The 22,967-nt window shown below is 48.8% G+C and overlaps 1 protein-coding gene across 1 annotated transcript in view; it reads left to right on the forward strand.

Annotated features, from left to right (window-relative positions):
- ntrk3b (neurotrophic tyrosine kinase, receptor, type 3b) overlaps positions 1-22,967 on the forward strand; it is a 266,488-nt gene that overhangs the window by 242,279 nt on the left and 1,242 nt on the right. The window contains exon 16 of the mRNA XM_056278574.1: positions 19,942-20,100. Within this exon, the coding sequence (XP_056134549.1) occupies positions 19,942-20,100 (159 nt within the window). The remainder of the gene's footprint in view (positions 1-19,941; positions 20,101-22,967) is intronic.

Genomic DNA, 22,967 nt, shown 5'->3' on the forward strand with positions numbered 1-22,967 from the left:
GACAGACAGACAGACAGACAGACAGACAGACAGACAGACAGACAGGTAGACAGACAGGCAGGCAGGCAGGCCGGTAGACAGACAGGCAGGCAGGTAGACAGACAGGCAGACAGACAATCAGTCAGACAGACAGACAGACAGACAGGCAGGCAGACAGGCAGACAGACAATCAGTCAGACAGACAAGCAGGCAGGCAGGTAGACAGACAATTAGTCAGACAGACAGAAAGACAGACAGACAGACAGACAGACAGACAGACAGACAGACAGACAGACAGGCAGGCAGGTAGACAGACAGGCAGACAGACAATCAGTCAGACAGACAGGTAGGCAGGCAGGTAGACAGACAATCAGTCAGACAGACAGACAGACAATCAGACAGACAGACAGACAGACAGACAGACAGACAGACAATGAGCAGAGAGAGATTTGCCAGCAGGGATACGGATGATCTCCCTGAGGCACCAGCCTGGTGTGTAGGGGCTTTTTATATGGCTTCAAATTCTTGTCCTCACAACTGTTAAACACGATTAGCAACTCTGAACATAGTAAACCAGGCAGCCACCGCTGGGCCAGCAAGCTCTGCATTTGATTAATAAATAAGTGGATTCTGGCTGCCGCTGATCTCAAAGGTTTACACGGCCTGGGCTTTGGAAATAACTTCAGAGTTCTTGATTTGTTCGTTTGTTGGATCGATTTAGCCGATTTTGTTATTTTTTGCGTGTGTGTGTGCAAGTGGGGCCGTGTTAGGACAGACGAGGGGGCACTACCAACTAGTTATGAAGAGCTAATCTACTTAGTGAGCACCTCATCACACAAGATAACATGTAATAAAAATACTGTTGTGCTCCAGTATTGCTACACAAATTCTACACACATACCAAGTCCATCATATGTCCCTAATTAAAACCTGTATATTTTTTATTTTTTTTTAACTTCACATCATATTTACCTCATGCTCAATGCCCGTGTCTGTGTGTGTTTAAATTGTGTTACTACACGCTGATAGGTTATTTGCGTTTCTTTTTTTATTATTATTATTTTCCCCCCCATTTGTACCCGGCCAATCGCCCCACTCTTCCCGAGCCGTCCCGGTCTCTGCTCCACCTCCTCTGCTGATCCGGGGAGGGCTGCAGACTACCACATGCCTCCTCCAATACATGTGGAGTCGCCAGCTGCTTCTTTTCACCTGACAGTGAGGAGTTTCACCAGGGGGACGTAGCGTGTGGGAGGATCACGCTATTCCCCCCAGTCCCCCCCCCGAACAGGTGCCCCGACCGACCAGAAGAGGCGCTAGTGCAGCAACCGGGACTCATACCCACATCTGACTTCCCACCCGCAGACACGGCCAATTGTGTCTGTAGGGACACCTGACCAAGCCGGGGATAACACGGGGGATTCGAACCGGCGATCCCCGTGTTGGTAGGCGACGGAATAGACCGCCACGGCACCCGGACGCCCTTATTTGTGTTTCTTATCTTGATTCTATCTGTCTTTATCAATTTTCTGTCTGTTTGTTCGGTTTCTCTTTCTTTCTATATTTTTATTGATCCCTCCCCTTCTGATATAAAACAGTATTTTATAAATACCAATATTACTTTGTAAAAATAGGTATGCAGTCATGCCCTCCTTGTAATGGCCTACATTGTCGTGTTTCTTTGTCGAGAAATTAACTTTTTATCTGTGTCAGTATCGGAGTCATTCGTGCCATATTCACCAGCTCCTTCCACTGTTGTTCCATCTGGCTAGATCCTGAGACAGGGTTCCCACGCGTCCCGGAAAACCTGGAAAATAGCTGGCCAGTTTTCCAGTCATGGAAAACACATGGAAAATGAGAGAAAAAAAACTAGAACGTCCTGGAAAATCTTGTGTTTCCTGGAAAATTATTTCAACATTCTTCTATTTTTCCTTTAGCTGAGAATTAACCACTAGGCGATCTATCGGAGCTTCCCAAAACGAATAATATTTCCCATATTTCTCACCAGCTACAGTCTGAGACACACACACACACACACACACAGAAGCCCACATGGAGCTCCCAGTTCTCAAGTCGTCATGGGCTCCATGTGGTCTTGTTGTCACGTGGTTAACGTAGCTTATTAAACAAAAGACGGCAAGTAGCCTACGGACTGCCAAGCCTACGGACTGCCAAGCCTACGGACTGCCAAGCCTCCGCAACCAATTTTGACTGACAAAGAAAACAGGAAATACTAGCTACTTCGCATTTGAGGCGAAACATCCAGGAAAGGCAAAGGATCCCAGCAAGCCCCTAGCTACTGTATGCAAGCGATGCTACAGGTCACGTTCCATGTTTGCCAGTGTTCTCCATCCCTACTTGCCAGCTTGTTTTGCCTGCAAAGGTTTAAGGTTTGTGATTCAACTCTGGCTAGGAGCGGTGGTTTCAAGTGTGTGTCGGGCACTGTTGAGAGAGCTGGATAGTAAGGAATGGGAAGCCGGGGGTCAAAATGATGAATGGGGCGCGATCCCCGTCCGTCATACTAGCTAGCTAGATCATCACTGAAAGTGTTCTGGAAAATGATCTCTAGAAAAGAGAGGGGGAACCCTGTGAAAGGAGAGTGCGATGTCCAGCAGGGCTGCGTGCTGGTGAGAGTCTGGCGATACGATACAGGGGTTACGAGTCAATATATCCTGATATATCGTGATACTGTGAGAAAGGTGATATATCGCGGTTTCATAGGCCCGTGTTCTTTGTGCTTACGCTGCTCCCTGTCTCGGTTTACGTTGTTGGGTTGGAGCGGAAGAGTCAAATGGCTGAAGAGAGATGACAACACTGTTGATATGTGTTGATAATACCGCGATACTCGAGTGTCTCTGTATTTTCTTCTTATACCCCTGATGTCCAGATGGTGGCTGGTCACCTACCAGGTTGCTGGTGGTAATTTCCTACCCTGCAGGTCCACGTATAGTACCTGAAACAACTGGGACGCATGTGTTTGTAAAACAGGCCTGCAGTACAGGTAGTCCCAGCAGATGGTGGTGGTGGTGGTGATGGTGGTGAGACTGGGCAGCTCGTGGCTATGATGGTGGAACTGTACTGAGGTGAAGCAGGGCAGTGATTAAAAAGTCCATATGAGCCCGGTTCTGTTTCCATGGTGGCCAAGAGATTTTAGGAAGTAGCTGTTTGGGTAGTTGGGGTAGTTGTGGTCCCACGTCTCCGGCTCTAAACAGAAGGTCAGAAGTGATGCACTGGGCAGATAGCACTGTGCTAGAGGGTCAAATGGAGCAGACGATGGTTCTTGCCTGTGTGGTAATGAGTGGAATATGCAGTGTGTATGTATGATGCTGTGTGGCGTCAACATTACAGAGTAGCTTTAATAACCCGCACAGAACACAACACACGTGTTGTCCCACTGCTACACACACTGCTACACACTCTGCTACACACACTGCTGCACACACTGACTGCTACACACACTGCTACACACTCTGCTGCACACTCTGCTACACACTGACTGCTATACACACTGACTGCTATACACACTGACTGCTACACACACTGCTACACACACTGACTGCTACACACTCTGCTACACACTCTGCTACACACTCTGCTACATACTCTGCTACACACACTGCTACACACAGCTGTCCCAGCGATTGATTTTCCTCTTGGTTTTCTGTGTGTGTGTGTGTGTGTGTGTGTGTGTGTGTGTGTGTGTGTGTGTGTGTGTGTGTGTGTGTGTAAGTGAAGTCAGATTCATCAGGAGAGTTTTAATCAGTGGTTTTTTTCCCCAAAGTGATTTCGAGCGCGCACAAATTCAGACGCTTTTGCGAGTATACAACAACAGCAGAAGTATCACATGCAGAGATGTGTCGCCAGAGCTTGTGTGTGTGTGTGTGTGTGTGTGTGTGTGTGTGTGTGTGTGTGTGTGTGTGTGTGTGTGTGTGTGTGTGTGTGTGTGTGTGTGTGTGTGTGATAACCTCCACCTTCCTGAGTGCCTGTGAAGAAGAAGAAAAACCACAAAGGAGGGTGTCTTAAAATACACACACAGACCCACTGGGATGACAAGATGAACAAGAATGGAGTGTGTGTGTCTGCATGTATGTGTGTGTGTGCACGAGAGTGTGTGTCTGTGTGTGTTTGTGTGTGTGCATCTGTGAGTGTGTGTGTGTCTGTGTGTGTGCGTGTGTGTGTCTGTGTGCCTGTCTGAGTGCGTGTGCATCTGTGTGTGCGTGTGTCTGTGTGTGTGTGTGTGTGTGTCTGTGTGCCTGTCTGAGTGCGTGTGCATCTGTGTGTGCGTGTGTCTGTGTGTGTGTGTGTGTGTGTGTGCGCATGTGTGTGTCTGCGTGTATGTGTGTGTGTGCACGAGAGTGTGTGTCTGTGTGTGTGTGTGTGTGCATCTGTGAGTGTGTGTGTGTCTGTGTGTGTGCGTGTGTGTCTGTGTGCCTGTCTGAGTGCGTGTGCATCTGTGTGTGCGCGCGTGTGTGTGTGTGTGTGCATCTGTGAATGCGTGTATGTCTGTGTGTGTGTCTGTGTGTATGTCTGTGTGTGTGTCTGTGTGCATGTGCGTGCGTGCGTGTGTGTGCGAGAGAGAGAGAGAGAGAGAGAGAGAGTGTGTGTGTGTGTGTGTGGTGATGGCGGTGGGGTGTGAGGGAGCTACACACCACCCCCACTCACGACACCATGCGTAAACTAGCGTGTCCTTAGTTGGCTGGTCGCAGTGGGTAGAAGCTGAGTGTTGTGCGTTAGTTAGATAGTTAGTTAGTTAGTTAGTTAGTTAGTTAGTTAGTTAGTTAGTTAGTTAGTTAGTTAGTAGTGGTGGTGCACGTGTGTGTGTGTGTGTGTGTGTGTGTGTGTGTGTGTGGGGTAGCAGTGCCGTGGGCAGCCTGCGGGCTGCGCTGTGGAGCGTGGTGGTGCTGATAGCGTCTCCGCGGCGTGCTCAGAGACCGGTATGGAGCGGGCTGCCAGATACGGAGCTGCTAACTGCATTGGACACGTTGCCCGTGTTTAGTGATGTCCTGCCATTGTACTCACGGTGGCTCAGAGCGTCATCTAGACCCTCCCCCACAGATCATGGTCTCGCTGGTTTGGACTGAAGACGTGTCTCTGCCGTCTCATAGAGACGGACCCCCTGCTGTTTACTCAGCGAGTCTCAAACAAGACAACAAAATATATACACGTTTTGTTTCACCTTCAAAATGTAAGGAGCTAAAACCTGACTGTATCCTACACACCGTCGCTTCCTCATATCAAAACTACAATACTGCTGTCAGCCGTGGGCGTCCGGGTGGCGTGCTGGTCTGTTCTGTTGCCTAGCAACACGGGGTCGCCGGTTCGAATCCCCGTGTTACCTCCAGCTTGGTTGGGCGTCCCTACAGACACAATTAGTCATGTCTGTGGGTGGGGAGGCCAGATGTGGGTGTGTGTCCTGGTCGCTGCACTAGCGCCTCCTCTGGTCGGTCGGGGCGACTGAAGGGAATAGCGTGATCCTCCCACGCGCTACGTCCCCCTGGTGAAACTCCTCACTGTCAGGTGAAAAGAAGCGGCTGGTGACTCCACATGTATGGGAGGAGGCATGTGGTGGTCTGCAGCCCTCCCCCGGATCAGCAGAGGGGGGTGGAGCAGTGACCGGGACGGCTCAGGGAGCGGGGTGATTGGCCAGGTGCAATTGGGGAGGAAAGGAGGTGGGGTGGTCTAATGGCTCAAAAAACTGTCCTGTAACAAAAATGTGCCAAGTTTGATTCCCGCAAGTGTAATCATAGTGTATAATCATCTGGTTTATGATTCTGGTTAGAATGACGTGTGATTTGATTCTGGTCAAGTCAGCTTTACAAAGCTCTACAAAATACAGTTTGCCTCCCAATATCTCTCAAAGCAAGTACAGAGGGGACAGATGAGGCCCAAATCATAAGCAGCACAACCATTCATAATTCATAAACCATTTATGATTCATAAATGAGACAGAAAAAAAAAACATCAATTCAGTATTTGCAAAACTTCTAGTTGTTGCTTCCTCATTTACGTTGTGAGTATATGTCTGGAAAACAACTGGCGGCAAATGAACCCGCTGTTGTGTTTCTTTGAACAAGAAATGCTTGATTACTTGAGATCATGTGAATCTATATCACGTTTTATATATATATATATATATATATATATATATATAACTTTGTTAAAAGAAACACTCATCTCATAAAGAATTTACCTGACTCACTGGATTATATATATATCAATATATATATATATCAATATATATACATACATATATATATCAATATACTATATATATATTATATATACACATATCAATATACTATATATATCTATATATATACTATATATACATATCAATATACTATATATACACTATACATACACTATATACATATAGTATATTGATATGTGTATGTATATATATATATATGTGTGTATGTATATAGATAGATAGATAGATAGATAGATAGATAGATAGATAGATAGATAGATAGATAGATATAATCCAGTGAGTCAGGTAAATTCTTTATGAGACGAGTGTTTCTTTTAACAAAATTATATATATATATATATATATATATAATTTTTCTTCACCATAGCTGTCTTGTTGGCTAGTTGCGTGTGATGCTGAGGAAATAAGGGCTGCTGTCTCTGCTGCTGTCAGTGGGACGTCGGTGCTGTATGGGAGGTCGGCGTTGCAGGAAGTGGCGTGGCTGCTGAGCTGGGTCAACAGCGTAGCGGGGAGGAGGAAAACATGCTCAGTATATTTGCATAACCAATCAAAATAAGCAGATAAGTCAACGTCTCCAGAGCTTAAAAAAAAAAGGGATAAAACAACATTCATGGAGGAAGCGGATATATATATTTCATATGAACACATGCTGCAAATACTTCATTGGAAAAATAACTGCATTTTATGATTGCGTATGATTTTTGTGCGCTCGTCCTATGAAACCAATGTGAGCGTGGCGAGATAAGACAGCATATTGTACTCTTGCAACATGCCGTCTGTCATCTTGCCATTGAGCCCTATATCTTACTGCACTATTGCACCTACCGAGTGCAACAACTGATTGTGCATCTATATAATAGGCTCATGTGCAGTTTTTAAGTACACAATCTGGTCAGTATTATTTATTAGGTATTGTTTCCAGTCCTGTTCACGTCTACTGTTAATACCATGCCACATCCACCTTCACCATATGTGCTCTTCCCCGCCCCTCCAGGGCCTTATTCTACTTAAGAAATAACTTATGCAACAGGATATGTGCAATTTTATTTTTTCAGGATCTCAGCAGTTTCTTTTAATACTGTGTAATACTGCATAATTTGTGCCTCACGGTAACTGGACTCATCGTGGCCTATCTATAGCGCGTCTATAATAACACCTCGAATATTGCTCACAGTTGAACCATATGCTTATTTATTTTTTTATCGTATCTTTATCTTTTATTATTTGTGGGATTGTGTGTTTGGTCGTGCACGTGTGTGTTTGTGTTATCCATGGTTCATCTAGCAAACTACTGGATTTACCAGCCTACTTTTTTTGTGCACATTGGTGAGTGTGTGATGCTATGTTATATGGTTTGGAGACAGTGGCACTGGTGAGAAGACAGGAGGTGGAGCTGGAGGTGGCAGAGTTGAAGATGCTGAGATTTTCACTGGGAGTGACGAAGAAGGACAGGATTAGGAACGATTATATTAGAGGGACGGCTCAGGGTGGACGGTTTGGAGACAAAGCAAGAGAGGCAAGATTGAGATGGTTTGGACATGTGTGGAGGAGAGATGCTGGGTATACTGGGAGAAGGATGCTGAATATGGAGCTGCCAGGGAAGAGGAGAAGAGGAAGGCCAAAGAGGAGGTTTATGGATGTGGTGAGGGAGGACATGCAGGTGGCTGCTGTGACAGAGGAAGATGCAGAGGACAGGAAGAGATAGAAACGGGTGAGCCGCTGTGGCGCCCCCTAACGGGAGCAGCCGGAAGTGTAGTAGTAGTAGTAGTTGTTGTAGTAGTTGTAGTTGTAGTTGTTGTAGTAGTAGTTGTAGTAGTAGGAGTAGTAGTTGTAGTAATAGTAGTTGTATGAGTATGAGTGTATGATAAAGAAGCTCCCAGGGTCGCAGTGATTAACAACCTTTGAAAAACGTTTCTTCTTGCTATTCATAGTCTTCGGTCACGTGACTGACGCGGCGCCCTGGCGGCGGCCAGCAGCGGCAACTCCGTAGAGCGGCAGCACAGACCTGTCAGTTTTCCCGCTGATCCTAGCAACGACTATTTGGATCACCTTACGAAAGAAGAGCAACAAAGATATATTAACAAACTACAAGGGGAAGTGTTTTGCCCGCCAGGTGGCGTTCCAACATGAAGGTGACGTCACGTGAAAACTACGGATCGCCGCCTGCACTCCCCATTCACTCTCTAGCTCGCTCATCCAATGCTGCTGTCTGTCGCTGCCCGATCTGAGTCGACCCTACGCATGCGCGACTCACATCTACGGTGGACTCGGATCGGGCGGCGACATGATCAGACGTTATGAAAAGAATTTTGATGACCCAAAAAACTGCGAACGTTATAAAGGTACAACTTCCTCTAGGTTGCAGTCAAAACAGGAAGTGTAGCATGTTCTCGTCGCTGCCAGGTGTGGTGCGGATGTGACGTCGTGCATGCGTGAGCGTGAAAGGTTCACCCAGCTTTATTACGTTATGAAAATAAAGACAGGGTTAGGGTGAGACCAAAATGGAAAGTGCATACGTTTTTATTGGGTAGATTTTTTAGTTTAACTGCTGCAAATGAAAAACCTTTTTTTCCGTGTTTCCCATTTAGTCAACTTGGGCTCTGTGTTAAGTCTCATAATTGCAGGAAAAACACTGTTTTTTCTGTGTCTCTGTGTGTGTGTGTGTCTGTCCCCCGCTAATCTCCCGTGCTACTGGGCCTGTCAGCCTCATAATTGTTGTGCACAGTTATGACCGTGTGATCCACGACCTCTCGTGGTTGTGGTGAGTCAAAACATGTGAAAAAACCTGTTTCATACCGCAACCGAGCGCTGACTCCTCAGCTGGTTTTACCCCCGAGTCCGAGCACGGGAGATGTGCCCGGTGGAGGTCTGCCCTCTTCTAGTTTTGTCTTTATTCATTGTAATCATTGTATTTATTATTTACTCGTAGACATGTACCGTAACTGAGAGCAATGCACCGAGTTGAATTCTGCACAGGATGCCAAAGTAATTGGTTGATCCAACCTGACTGTGACGCTGAAGGTGAAACCAAAAGACTGCCTATGCCCTGACAGGCGGAGAGGCTGAGGACCTGATACAGTACACACAGATCTGTTTTGTAAGGCGTGTGTAGGAACCGCCAAAGAAAGCTTTTGGAGCTGTTCGGGGGAAAGACGAGAAGTAGAAGAGCACCGCTGGCTGCAGCGAGTATCGACAGCGGCGCTCGGCCACGTCGGCCTGTGCTATGCTAGTTTGTCATGCAGCGGGTGCCAAGGTTTCAACCTTTGCTTTTTGGTTTCAGCCTTTCTCATGGGGGTCCATCAGGCCTGTTTGGCCTTCCTTGTCTGCCTGTTGTCCAGTTTATAGTTACAATGAAGAACGTGTTCCATGCACACACATGTGAAGGAAAAGTTGCATGTGCTGCACATTGTGTTTTGTGTAAATATAAGCTCCATCCGTGATGGATATGGACTGGGCGACAGCCATGGGCTGGCTCAAGTCCGTGAATACTGGGATGGCATCCGGCGCTTTACCTGTGCCCCCGTCCATAGGGTTAGCGGTGGTGTCAGGAAGGGCGTCCGACGTAACATTTTACCAAATCCTCACGCGGATTGATAAGACCATACCGGATGGGTCGAGGCGCCATACGGGATCGGCTGAGGCCCAGGTTAACAACAGCCGCCATTGGTGCTGTGCCAATAGGTACCGGTGGAAGGGTACCGGTGGAAACTGTGGCGACCCCTGAGGAACGGGGAACAAGCCGAAAGAAGAAGAAGAAGGGTGATGGATATGGACAAAAAAGCTTTGTTATCACGGAAGTTTAAAGGAAAAGTCAAGTCAGTTGTATTTGCCTCTGTGGGCTTTACAGCAACACAACATCCTGTCCTTAGACCCTCTCATCGGATAAGGGAGAACTCCCTAAAAAGAAAACAAAACATCAACAGGGAGAAAAAACAATAGGGAGAAACCTCCGGGAGAGCAACAGAAGGAGGGATCTCTCTCCCAAGGCGGGCAGCGTGCAGTGGAAGTTGTGTTTACACAGTTTACACGATACAGCGTTGAAAGAGGATAACAGAATTATAGTGGAAGTATAAAATATATGAAGCATATGATGAGGAGGATGCCAAGCCGTGTGCAGGCGCCACTGGAGCAGCCCAGGACCCGAGCCACGCCACCAGCATCACCATGTAAACAAGCCATATAATATATAGACGATATATAAAAAGAAAACGTGATGAGGGGAAGGCCAATGGTAAGACACGTACCGATATAAATCATCAAATCACGCTAATGACTGAAAATAAAGAGCCGCTACAACTTTGATATCTGTCTCAAAGTTTGTTTCTAAGCCAAATTGAGGATTCCTTGGGGACACCGGCATTAGAACTTGTCCCACCACTTGGGGAAGTGCCCCGGATGGTTTCCCTGGATGCTGTGACGTCATGTGGGTTCAGCTCACGGTGAGGAGTCGGGGCCGCGTGTCCTTATTGAATCGGACGCGCGTTACACCGTTTTCCCGCAGTCGAGGACGGTTAGTCTGATTGACTTCTGTCACTGTCTGCCACCTTTTCAGCGAATGATGATTTGATTTTACTCATTCGGTCCGTCCCGTACTTTACGTCGACCCCGACGAAGTTGCCCTCGGCGTTCAGTCTGTGTGACGGCATGCCGCACAGAACTTGGCGGTCCCTTAGACCAGCGGTAAAGAAATCACGCACAACTTCATCAGAAATACTCACACATATACCTGAAACTTTTCTTTTTTTTGGGGGGGAGGGTTTCCCCCCTTTTCTCCCCAATTTACTTTGGCCGATCCGGGGAGGCCTGCAGACTACCACGTGCCTCCTCTGATAGATGTGGAGTCGCCAGCCGCTTCTTTTCACCTGACAGTGAGGAGTTTCACCGGGATGGGGGGGCATAGCGCATGGGAGGATCACTCTACCCCCCCTCCCTAGTTCCCCCTCCCCCCCAAACAGGCGCCCTGACAGACCGGAGCAGCCAGGACACATGCCCACATCCGGCTTCTACACTGGGTTGGTTGTGGCAGTGGTGGTGATGGAGCGAGGGATCGCTGGGAAGAGAGACGTGACACAAGGCCCCTACAGGCACAGACTAGACACCCCTGCATCTCCACTCAGCAGCGCCTCGGGAGGGTGGGGGAAACCTAATGGACATCACGGCGTCTAAAAGTGCGGTTTGTGTTGGCCGCCGTCGGAACCGGGCGAGCGGAGATAGCGGGGAGGTTAGGGGAGAAGGAGATGGTTATCGGCAACCTTTCAGATATCTGCGGGCCCGTCCGAGGGCTTCCCGCAGACTGCCGAGCACCCACCGAGGAGGCCGGCTGGGTGGATAATCCATCCCCTGCCATGCCGCTGTGCTCTTCGCGCCGCTAATCCAATCACTCCGTTGCCACGGTGGGACAGGCAGGGCACTAATCCAGTTTACACACCAAAAAAAAAAAAAAAAAAAAGGCCCCAGACTCGTTCCTCTCTCCCCCCGTAGGACCGTGTCAGCTTCTCCATGTGACATTGAGTAGGAAAGATGAGGATAATTACAGGGGTAATTATTTTATTTTTATTTTGTCTCCCCCCCCTCCCCTCCCCTCCCCCTCCCCCTCTCTCTCTCTCTCGCCTGCCAGAGCCAGCTAATTGCCGCGGCCTTGTCAGTAAAGCCCAAGGTGATGGTGGAAAGCCGTTTGGGAAGCAGCGAGTCAGCCGCTTTAATATTCCTCCTCTGTGCCGCCGCAGCATCTGCAGCATTAGTATGCGTGTGAGGGGGCCCGGCTTTGTGCGCAGCGGGCAGGGAGGACCTCCGATAAGTCATTTAGGCTAACGGCAACTTAATTAATTTGGTTTAATCTTTCTGAGGCTCTTACAAGGGAACAAATACGTACACAGCCCCTCACCGATTCCCTCACCTTGCTTTTCCGCCGGCCTGGCTTGGGCAGCAGGGGGGACGCGGGGGGGGGGGGGAGGGGGGCGGGGAGCGCTGGCGTCAGTACTGCTTTCATTTGTGTACAGTGCTAAAATGTGTCTCGTCCAACGGGTCGAACTGGCGTTCGGGTCAAATACAAGGACGGCGACCGGTGTTCAGTCAAGACTTTTGGTTTTTTTGGACCAGCTCACAGGTGGCGGGTGGCGGGATGGGGGTGGGGTGGGGGTGGGGGTGACTATTTAAGTCGGACCCAAATTGAAACACTGACATTTCTTAACATCACCTATTAAGTTGTCGTATATTTTGTATTTTCTCTTTCTACTGAAGCGCTCCCTCGGTCCATCTGTTTTCTGCTACTCATGATGGCTTCAGATACGCTCATTTGCATACAGCCAATCAGATCACAGCATCAGAATATGAAACCCCCCAGGGGGCGTCCGGGCAGCATAGCGGCCTATTCCGTTGCCTACCAACACGGGGATCGCCGATTCGAATCCTCGTGCTGCCTCCGGCTTAGTCGGGCGTCCTGGTTGCTGCACTAGCGCCTCCTCTGGTCGGTCGGGGCGCCTGTTCTGGGGGGAGGGGGAAGTGGGGGGGAATAGCATGATCCTCCCACGCGCTACATCGCCCTGGTGAAACCCCTCACTGTCAGGTGAAAAGAAGCGGCTGGTGACTCCACATGTATCGGAGGAGGCATGTGGTAGTCTGCAGCCCTCCCCGGATCGGCAGAGGGGGTGGAGCAGAGGTGGTGGAGCTGAGGGGGTGGAGCAGTGACCGGGACGGCTCGGAAGAATGGGGTAGTTGGCCGGATACAATTGGGGAGAAAAGGGGGGGGTGAAAAAAAAAGAAAAAGAATATAAAACCCCACCCACCGTTACCGCAACCCCTTGCTTGTACTTGTCACTCAAAATACAGCTCATGAATATTAATGAGGACAAACCACTACCTCACGTTTATTGAGACGGTTGAGAGCAGTTACGGATAAAGGTGCACGAGTCGTTTTCACGTTAAAAAAAAACGCCACTAAATGTTTTAAAACGCCACGTTCGGGGTTTCTAGACATGAAGAGTTAAATCTGATCACTGGTTTTGGTCCCAGTCTGAGATTTGAGCGGCTTGATGGATCAGCATATGGAGATAGGGCCCTTTAAGGTTTAGCCTAATTACTGCTGTGCCGTCTTGTGACTCCCACGGCTGCGGGTCGACGGCAGCAGATTCCCGTGGTCTGATCAGGTGGCTGATCCGACCCGTTCGGGTGGGGACAGGGCTCGGGGGAGGAGCTGGCGGGTGGAGATAAAGGAAAGCTACTGTCATTGACCGAATGACAGCAGCCTACTGTCAGCTAATATCATCTGCTTCAAACACTTCACACAGGAATTTAAAAATACACTCTACTCTCTTGTACTTGTATCATGAGACGTGACAATAAAGGATCTTGAGACGTGGACGTATAGAGAGACATGTACATATACTGTATACCGTGAGACAACATGACACAAATAAGACATGGGCGCTTCCAGTGGGTGGAAACACTTGTTATGGTCAATGAAAAATGGGTAAACAATGTTCACAGGTAAGCGGTCATTATAATCCAAATCCCTGCCAACAACATAGCAAGATGGAAATTCAGTTGCTGTAACTGGATTTGGGCCCTAAACTGACCAATAGGCGATGTGATTTTCAACAATATAAATCCAAACAACATATTAGTAGCAGGCGGCGCGGTGGTGCGGGGGTTAGCGCAGTCACCTCACTGCAAGAAGGTCCTGGGTTCGAGCTCCGGGGTAGTCCAACCTCGGGGGTCGTCCCAGGTCATCCTCAGTGTGGCGTTTGCATGTTCTCCCCGTGTCTGTGTGGGTTCCCTCCGGGTGCTCCGGTTCCCTCCCACAGTCCAAAGACATGTAGGTCCGGTGAACTGGCTGTACTAAATTGTCCCTAGGTGTGAATGTGTCGGCCCGGTGATGGTCTGGCGGCCTGTCCAAGGTGTCTCCCTGCCTGCCGCCCAATGACTGCTGGGATAGGCCCCAGCATCCTGCGACCCCGAGTAAGGATAGGCGGTTTGGATAATGGATGGATGAATGAATGAACTATAGGATAGAGTAAGATCACTGTGCGTTATCCAGAGTTGGTGACAACAGAAGCCCCAAGGTCTGATCCTTAAAGTGAGCCTCTGTCCTGCTGATGTGGGGGGCAGACTTTCGGTGTGCGGAGGTGGTGCCGGTCAGTATCAAGGCAGTGGGTAAAACTTCAGTTTCAGTATAAAATGGAAAGAGGGAAACATTAGACACAGACCTTTGACTTGTTCAACGCCCACTGTGAAGTTTCTAAGATTGAAAAAGGGTGATACATACCTCAGGGTTCGACATGAGAAATATTTCTAAAGACTTTCCTTCTTCGATAGATGCTTTCAGGAGCACCGCCAAGTATCCCCGTCTCTTTATTAATGGATTTTTTAACTGATCCTGTCAGCTCCTCAGGTTGCAACTGTTCCCTGAAACCTGTGCAGGGCTCATTTTTTGGGGGTTCAGCTGCAGCCCATAGGATTAATGTGAGTGGATGCCGGGGATGAAGGACAAATAAAGGCTGCGTCGAGGAGAGACGAAGAGATTGGCTTTGACTTTTGAGAGGAAGTGTGCGGCGAGCGTGCTACAGAACGGGCGGCGATAATTAGCAAGGATTGAGATGATCTTTTTTTTTATACTTAAAATGCCTCACAGCTGAAGGCACGCAGACATTGGAGTTGGTAAATGGAGGCTGGAGAAGAGCCCGTTATGATTAGACGATTGAGTTGAAACTCAGCAGTACAGAACAGAGGAACCATGAGGGATCGTACACAGCCATCAGATCCTGGAAGTTGTCTCGATGATGTTTGTGCAGTTTAGCAGCTGTGTGTCTCTTTCTGCGGTGTCAGATGAGTTTGTTTTTGTCCTTCACCGTGCAAGACGGGCTTGTGGAAGGACCCGCCAGAGTGCAGCTTACCTGAACCGGTGACGGGCTTTAACAGAGTGCTGATGGCTGTGTGTCTGGTACACCGAAGATGCCCCCCCCCCCTCGGCAGTTATGCAAATTTGACTTTAATTATCTTCATAAAACTGCTTCAGAAATTGGAAAATACAGATTGTGTTCAAAGGATGAAAACCGCGGGTGCTTATAAAAGTACCTCGCAGAGAAATATATGAAAAAGCCAAGCTGACAGGCATAGGCCACATCTAATTCGGAAAACCGAATGACAATTGCGACGGGGTGGCAGCAGCAATAAAATAAGCAGCAATAAAAATAAACTGCAGGCAATGCAGTGCAATGTAAGTAAGCATGGGGTTTTTTTTTATAAGACCCATTCATTGAATTGAATTAATTCACAAATGCCTTGGAAAACAACTTACCTAATGCAGTAAATCAATAATACACACTTTTGCCAATATTTTACCGAAATAAATGGGTTTAATACACCACTGATTTCATGGCGTGAAGCTAGCTGTGGAGTATTGTGAGTGACTGAGTGTTCGCAACAGTCTTACAGACATGGCGACAGCAGGGCCAACACCGGGGAACTCGTGTTACACGAAAGACCTGCGTGTCCGGGAATTACTATAGCGAATCAGTACCTGTGGATTGGTGCAGCATCAGCAGTATTGTGGATGTGGTACCGGACCGTTGTGGTGAAGAGGGAGCTGAGCCGGAAGGCAAAGCTCTCAACTTACCAGTCAATCTTCGTCCCAACCCTCACCTATGGTCATGAGCTTTGGGTAGTGACGGAAAGGGTGAGATCGCAGATAACAAGCGGCTGAAGTGAGTTTCCCCCGTAGGGTGTCTGGGCTCAGCCTTAGAGATAGGGTGAGGAGCTCAGACATCCGGAGGGAGCTCGGAGTAGAGCCGCTGCTCCTTTGCGTCGAAAGGAGCCAGTTGAGGTGGTTCGGGCATCTGATTAGGATGCCTCCTGGGCACCTTCCTTTGGACGTTTTCCGGGCACGTCCAACTGGGAGGAGACCCCGGGGTAGATCCAGAACTTGCTAGAGGGACTACATGTCCAATCTGGCCTGGGAACACCTTGGGATCCCCCAGGAGGAGCTGGAGGGCATTGCTGGGGAGAGGGACGTCTGGAGTGCCCTACTTAGCTTGCTGCCACCACGACCCCACCCCGGAGAAGCGGCTGAAGATGAATGAATGAAACAGTACCTGTCATGGTGTTTTTCTGTGGTGACCAAAGTGTGAAGAGTGAACAACAAATATGTCACTTGTAAAGGGCTGGCAGGGCATAAAATCATTACTGTTGCAGCAACACATCTTCAGTAGGGTAAAACTCACCCGTCTCATGACGGTCCAAACTGTTGACAGTGACAGAAGACGGTAACCCTATGCCAATATTTGCGCTATAAATGAGCACCATCTAGCTACTATCTATCTGTCCATCCATCTATCTAGTATCTATCCATCTATTAGTTATATACATGGTGATGGTGGTGGCGTGGCTCGGGTCCTGGGCTGTTCCGGTAGCATCTGGACACTGCTTGGCATCCTCCTCCTCATATTCTTCATACATCTTATAATTCCATTATAATTCTGTTATCCTCTTTCAGTGTTGTATTGTGTAAATTGTGTAAACACAACATCCGTTGCACGTTGTGCGTCTTGGGAGAGAGACCCCCTCCTCTGCTGCTCCCCCTGAGCGTTCTTCCTATTTTTCTCCCTGATAAAGGTTTTTTTTTTTTTTTAGGGAGATGTTCCTTATCCGATGCGAGGGTCTAAGGACAGGATATTGTGTTGCTGTGAAGCCCCCCTGAGGCAAATGTGTAATTTGTGATATTGGGCGACACAAATAAAATTGACTTGACGATATACTAGACGAAGGGATATAAAAAGTGAAAATCACATGCGACTGACTACAATTTGAAATGCAGGTCCTCAAGGAATGGACCCTGAAGTATTTGGTTTAGATGGAGTCGTCTGGTTTTACTTAGTGAAAGACAGCCATGCGTGATGCTCTTCTGGAAACTTTTATGAAAGTCACACCCAGTTAACACACAACAAATGGACATTGACCATATCTGAGCTGGCTCTGGTGGACCGCAGGTTGTACACGACTTGCTGTCGGTGTACGAGACACAGGAAGGGTCACGACGGGGTCCAACCTGAGTGCCACTGTGACGGGTGGGACAAAACAAATGAAACCAGTTATTTCTGTCAACATTGGTGATGCAGGGACATCTGGGTGGTGTGGCGGTCTAGTCCGTTGCCTACCAACACGGGGATCGCCGGTTCGAATCCCCATGTTGCCTCCGGCTTGGTCGGGCGTCCCTACAGACACAATTGGCCGCGTCTGCGGGTGGGAGGCCGGATGTGGGTATGTGTCCTAGTCGCTGCACTTAGCGCCTCCTCTGGTTGGTTGGGGCACCTGTTTGTGGGGGGGGGGGACTAGGGGGAATAGCGTGATCCTCCCATGCGCTACACCCCCCTGGCGAAACTCCCCACTGCCAGGTGAAAAGAAGCGGCTGGCGACTCCACATGTATGGGAGGAGGCATGTGGTAGTCTGCAGCCCTCCCTGGGCCGGCAGAGGGGGCGGAGCAGCAATCGGGACGTCTCGGAGCAGTGGGGTAATTGAATGGGGCAGAAACGGGGGGGGGGGTGTAAAAAAAAAAACCCCAAGACATCATTAATCTGTCTCTGTTTGGTACAGATAATAATATGCACCCTAAAAGCCCTCCAACCCCCTAATAGCTAGAAATCTGGTGAATCCGGTTGTCAGTGGGTATTTTAAATGCACTGCTGTTCTCCCCCCCCCCCCCCGGCATATATCTGCTGTTATATTCCCAGCCACCAAAACTTGCAGCAGAAGCCACTGCAGAAGTCCTCCGTGCATTAGTGCAGGAGGTGCACCATGCATTGCTGCACCACTGCAGGAAACGAAGACGTGACGTTGAACCCTATCAGCGAATGACAGCGCGGAAGATGCAGTGTCTCCGTCTCTGTCGCCTCATTGTTATTCCTGACAACATCCAGAACCAGTTCTCACTGGTACTGAGCCAAAGGGGCAGCGGTGGGTCGGCGAGAATGCTGTAAAAAGCGGGACATCAACAAAATGGCCGCTACTGTAGAGAGCCCTGTCCCGGGCTATAGGTGCGTGTGTAGGTCTTTATTACTTATATTTATATATCTTATGTCAAAGAATTTTTAGCCCTTGAAGTGTGTTGCACGACGAGCCTCGTCATCAATACCGGTCCACCACGTCGAGGCGCTTAGCATCCTCCATCTCGTTCCTCCATCATTCTGGTGCGGCATGTCCCCGCTATAATTAAAGCCCGGCCGCTGACATGAATGGGAAATAGATTTTCAAACAATCCGTGCTAATGGAAGCTGAGAGCCAGGATGATTAATGGACGATTGTTTAATCGATTAATATCCAACCCCGGAAGATTTAGTGTGAAGGAGACTTCATTATAGGCCCCGCTGGCTCGAACATGTCAGGGAGCTCATAGCTGATATCACCTCCCCGAGGAGGAAGCGTTGTTATGTTGTCATCGCTGGACGTGGCCGCCGAAGGATCAGTGAGGTGTATTTATGGTCTGTCCTGCACTGACCTGCTCTCAGGTGGGCTTTGAGTTGTTTGGCCCCGTCTCATGTTTGTCAGTATGTGCTGTGGTACATGCTGTCCCTGTACCGTTGGATCTGATACCGTGTACATCTGTTAGCGGGCCTGTTTTTTGGGTTTTTTTTTTGGGGGGGGGGACTCTGTGTCAGAATGTTCTGGAGCACAGTGATACTTCATTCCAGGTCACGCTGTTCCTGTACCGAATGTGTCAAAATGTAATGTAGTACGGGGTGTCTGGGTAGCGTGGTGGTCTGTTCTGTTGGCCTACCAGCATGGGGAAGGCGGTTCGAGTCCCTACAGACACAGTTGTGGGTGGGTGGGATGTGGGTATGTGTCCTGGTCGCTGCACTGGCGCCTCCTCTGGTCGGTCGGGGCGCCTGTTCGGGGGAGGATAGGGTGAAATTTTGTGATTTTTTTGTTTTTTTTTTGTGTGGATATGCTGGATGTATGTGTTTTTGTAGGTTTTGTTGTAGTTTGGATGTGTTTTTGTCTTGTGTTGTACTGCTGTGGGCTGGGGAGACGACGCGTCGTTTCATTTCATGTGCACAAGTACATGAAATGAAACGACAAATGCTCCTGATTCCTGAAACTAGCATACATTAATCCCCACCGTGGGGGGCGGGGGGGGGGGGCGCTGTTTTGATTACTGGAATTTCTCTTTCCAGTATTTTTTTTTATCACCATATTTTATTGGGATTTCAGGAAAACAAACGTTTTAGGAACATTGTGGCAAAACGTAAAACGATGCATTAACATAAATTGTTCCATTATTGAACCCATCCAACCCCCCCCCTTCCTCTACCCCCCCCCACCACCACCACCACCACCACCACTTAGTCTTTTGAGCTCCTTATCTTGGGTCTAGGAAATATGACAATAATAATAAAAATACATTACTGTTAAGAATAATAATGATGATAATAATAAATGAGGTACATTAGTGTAACACAAACAAGAAATATATATATATATATACACACACATACAAGTATAAATAAGAGCAAAGGGTACTGTGTATACTATGTATGGGCCATTACAGTGCATAACAAGTTGTTGGGAGGTTTGAAGAGCTTCGGTGTGCTACCAACCTGTAGGCTTCAGCTCTTACGTTGTGTTAATCGTCTTTCCAGTTTTCTGATCAAGCTTAAGATGTCAGCGCTTATCCAGCCTTTATGGGACAATAAGGATCTCTCTTCTCTTCTCTCTTCGCTCCTCTTTTCCGCTGCCCATTCTGCCCTGTCCTCCTGGAAAGCAGGTTGGAGGACACACCATGCTACCTATCCGCTGGATGCCACCAGAGAGCATCATGTACAGGAAGTTCACCACCGAGAGCGACGTGTGGAGCTTTGGGGTCATCATGTGGGAGATCTTCACCTATGGGAAGCAGCCCTGGTTCCAGCTGGGCAACAATGAGGTACGCAGGGGGTAAAGGGTAAAAATGACATTTCCACAGGGAAGCGTTACTCATTAAAGCGGTCTGGGTCGTGGCATTTACAGGAACCAAACCCTAGCGTTCAGATAAACTCTTCATCCAGCGTCAGTTCTGCACATACAAGTGTTACTGCAGAGTCACGGTCTATTCAGTTTAGTTTAGTTTGTTGCACACACGCAAAAAAAAATACAGCTTCAATTATAATGAGACATATGCTGGAGAGGAAGGAAGCTCCGAGGGCTTGTTTGAAGTTATTTGAACAGTTCGCTCGTGTTCCCAGCAAGTTATTATAGTCGCCATGTCCTAATTCTTCTGCCGCTAACACCCTCCTCCTTTTCAGTATAGAGACAAATACAGTAGAACAGAATAGAACAGAATAGAATAGAATGGGGGGGGGCGTCTGGGTAGCGTAGCGGCCTATTCCATTGCCAGCCAACACGGGGATCGCCAGTTCGAATCCCTGTGTTACCTCCGGCGTGGTCGGGCATCCCTACAGACACAATTGGCCGTGTCTGCGGGTGGGAAGCCGGATGTGGGTATGTGTCCTGGTCACTGCACTAGCGCCTCCTCTGGTCGGTCGGGGCGCCTGTTCGGGGGGGAACTGGGGGGAACAGCGTGATCCTCCCCATACACTACGTCCCCCTGGTGAAACGCCTCACTGTCAGGGGAAAAGAAGCGGCTGGCGACTCCACGTGTATGGGAGGAGGCATGTGGTAGTCTGCAGCCCTCCCCGGATCAGCAGAGGGGGTGGAGCGGCGACCGGGACGGCCCGGAAGAGTGGGGTAATTGGCCGTGTACAATTGGGGAGAAAAGGGGAAATCCACAGTTAGCGTTAAATACACATTAGCATTGTGGATCGTATTCCAGCAACCTCTTTTCGAGGTTGCTGGGGTGATAAATTGATGCTGCCTCGCCACCAGACATGACGCAGCGTTACATAATCCTCGCTACTGGTTCGCGTTTCATCGGCGAGGCGGGATTAAATCAGTGAAACTCAATTAGGGTTACTCTTGTAAAGCAGCATATTAAGAAAATTAAACTGACCTTCTAGAATAACCTGGCAAGTGTCACGCTCCGCACCCCGAACTCCTGCGATCGGAACGTCAATATATTCTTGACTTATTCATGGACCCCGGGGGGGGGGGGGGTTGAAAACACATTTACTTTGAAAATTCTAATTTATCTTATCTGTTTCATCCAGGGCAGTTTGCAGTCAGCGTAATAGTAAATGAAACAACACCTAGAGGGCCAAAGTACCGGTAGTTCATAATGAGTAGAGTCAGACACGCAGCAGCCACATGGGCACTAAAATATGCATGAAAAAAAGAGAAATGCTCGTAAAACGAATCAAACAGACTAAAGGGCAGTGGTAGAATGGTTTCAGGGCTATACAGGAAGTCCCCGGGTTACGAACGTCCGACTTACGAACCCACCCCCGTAAAACCTATCATTTTAAAAAATCAAGTTACACACAATGGGCCGTACTCATGAACAGACGGACTACCCCCCCCCTCGCTTTTGTATCCGTGCAATGACCCCGCTCTTCCGAGCCCTCCCGTTCACTGCTCCACCCCCTCTGCCTCCTCCACCCCCCACATGCCTCCTCCCATACACGTGGAGTCACCAGGTGCTTCTTTTCACCTGACAGTGAGGTTTCGCCAGGGGGACGTAGCACGTGGGGAGGATCACGCTATTCCCCTCCCTCCCCCGGTTCCCCCTCCCCACTGAACAGGCGTCCCGACCGGCCAGAGGGGGCGCTAGTGCAGCGACCAGGACACATACCCGCGTCCGGCTTCCCACCCACAGGTATGGACGGAGTGCTTTGTGCGGCGCTCAACACGCCGCGCGTTTTAGGGGGCTCGTCGTCCCGAGGGAGAACGACGCCGCGCCGTGGTCACCGTTTTAAGTCGGATCACATAAACATTGTTGTGTGCGTTGTGTTTTCACTTAAAAGGTTTCGTGCGTTTACCCCCGTAATTGTGGCTTCAGAGCGTAAATCTGATGCAAGTGATGGTGACGCGCCGAAGAGAAGGGAAACGGTCATGACTGAAACGAAAGTGGAGATAATAAGGTGTTCAGAGAGAGGTGAAACGCTTCTGGCGGTAGCAGGTGGGGGGGGGGGTTGAACATTATCTCTCTCAGTACTGTAGTGTAGTTAGATTTATTATTATTACTGCATTATGATATTTATGATGTGTCTCCCCGCCTGCCGCCCAGTGACTGCTGGGATAGGCTGCAGCATCCCGCGACCCTGAGAGCAGGGTAAGCGGTTTGGATAATGGGCGGATGGTTGGCTAGGTAAAATATATACTAAGACAGACATTTGAGTAACTGACGCGAGATGTGAACTGTACGTAATGTTCCGACCTACATACGAACTCGACTTACGAACAGACTCAAAAACGCAGCTCGTTCGCAACCTGGGGACTTCCTGTACAGCAGAGGAGAGTGGGTGAAAAGCCGAAGAGAGGCTACTCGCCGGTTGCTGGAAAGTTACATTTTTGGAGTCTGCAGTGGAAAATGTGGAATATCTCTGCTGTTGCGACGGGAGGGAAAAGGTCATCACACCGAGGATCTGCTCCAACTACCTGACAAAGTCCAGACTCTTGACTCCCAAAAACAGTACATCCACTGCATCTATAACTCGCGGCGCACAATACACCAGTGTGTACAGTGTGTTTGTGTAGCATTGCTACATACAGAACAAGAGCTTGTCTTTCTAAAACATGGTAGTCAGTGTCCTGGAGGGTAACCCTAACCCTGAGGGCAATGTGCTGGAGGGTAACCCTAACCCTGAGGGCCAAAAAAAGGAAAAGAATTAACTTCTCCCTGCAACTCATTTCTTGTTA

This window comes from Lampris incognitus, chromosome 4, assembly GCF_029633865.1.
Source record: "Lampris incognitus isolate fLamInc1 chromosome 4, fLamInc1.hap2, whole genome shotgun sequence".
Taxonomy (NCBI): domain Eukaryota; kingdom Metazoa; phylum Chordata; class Actinopteri; order Lampriformes; family Lampridae; genus Lampris; species Lampris incognitus.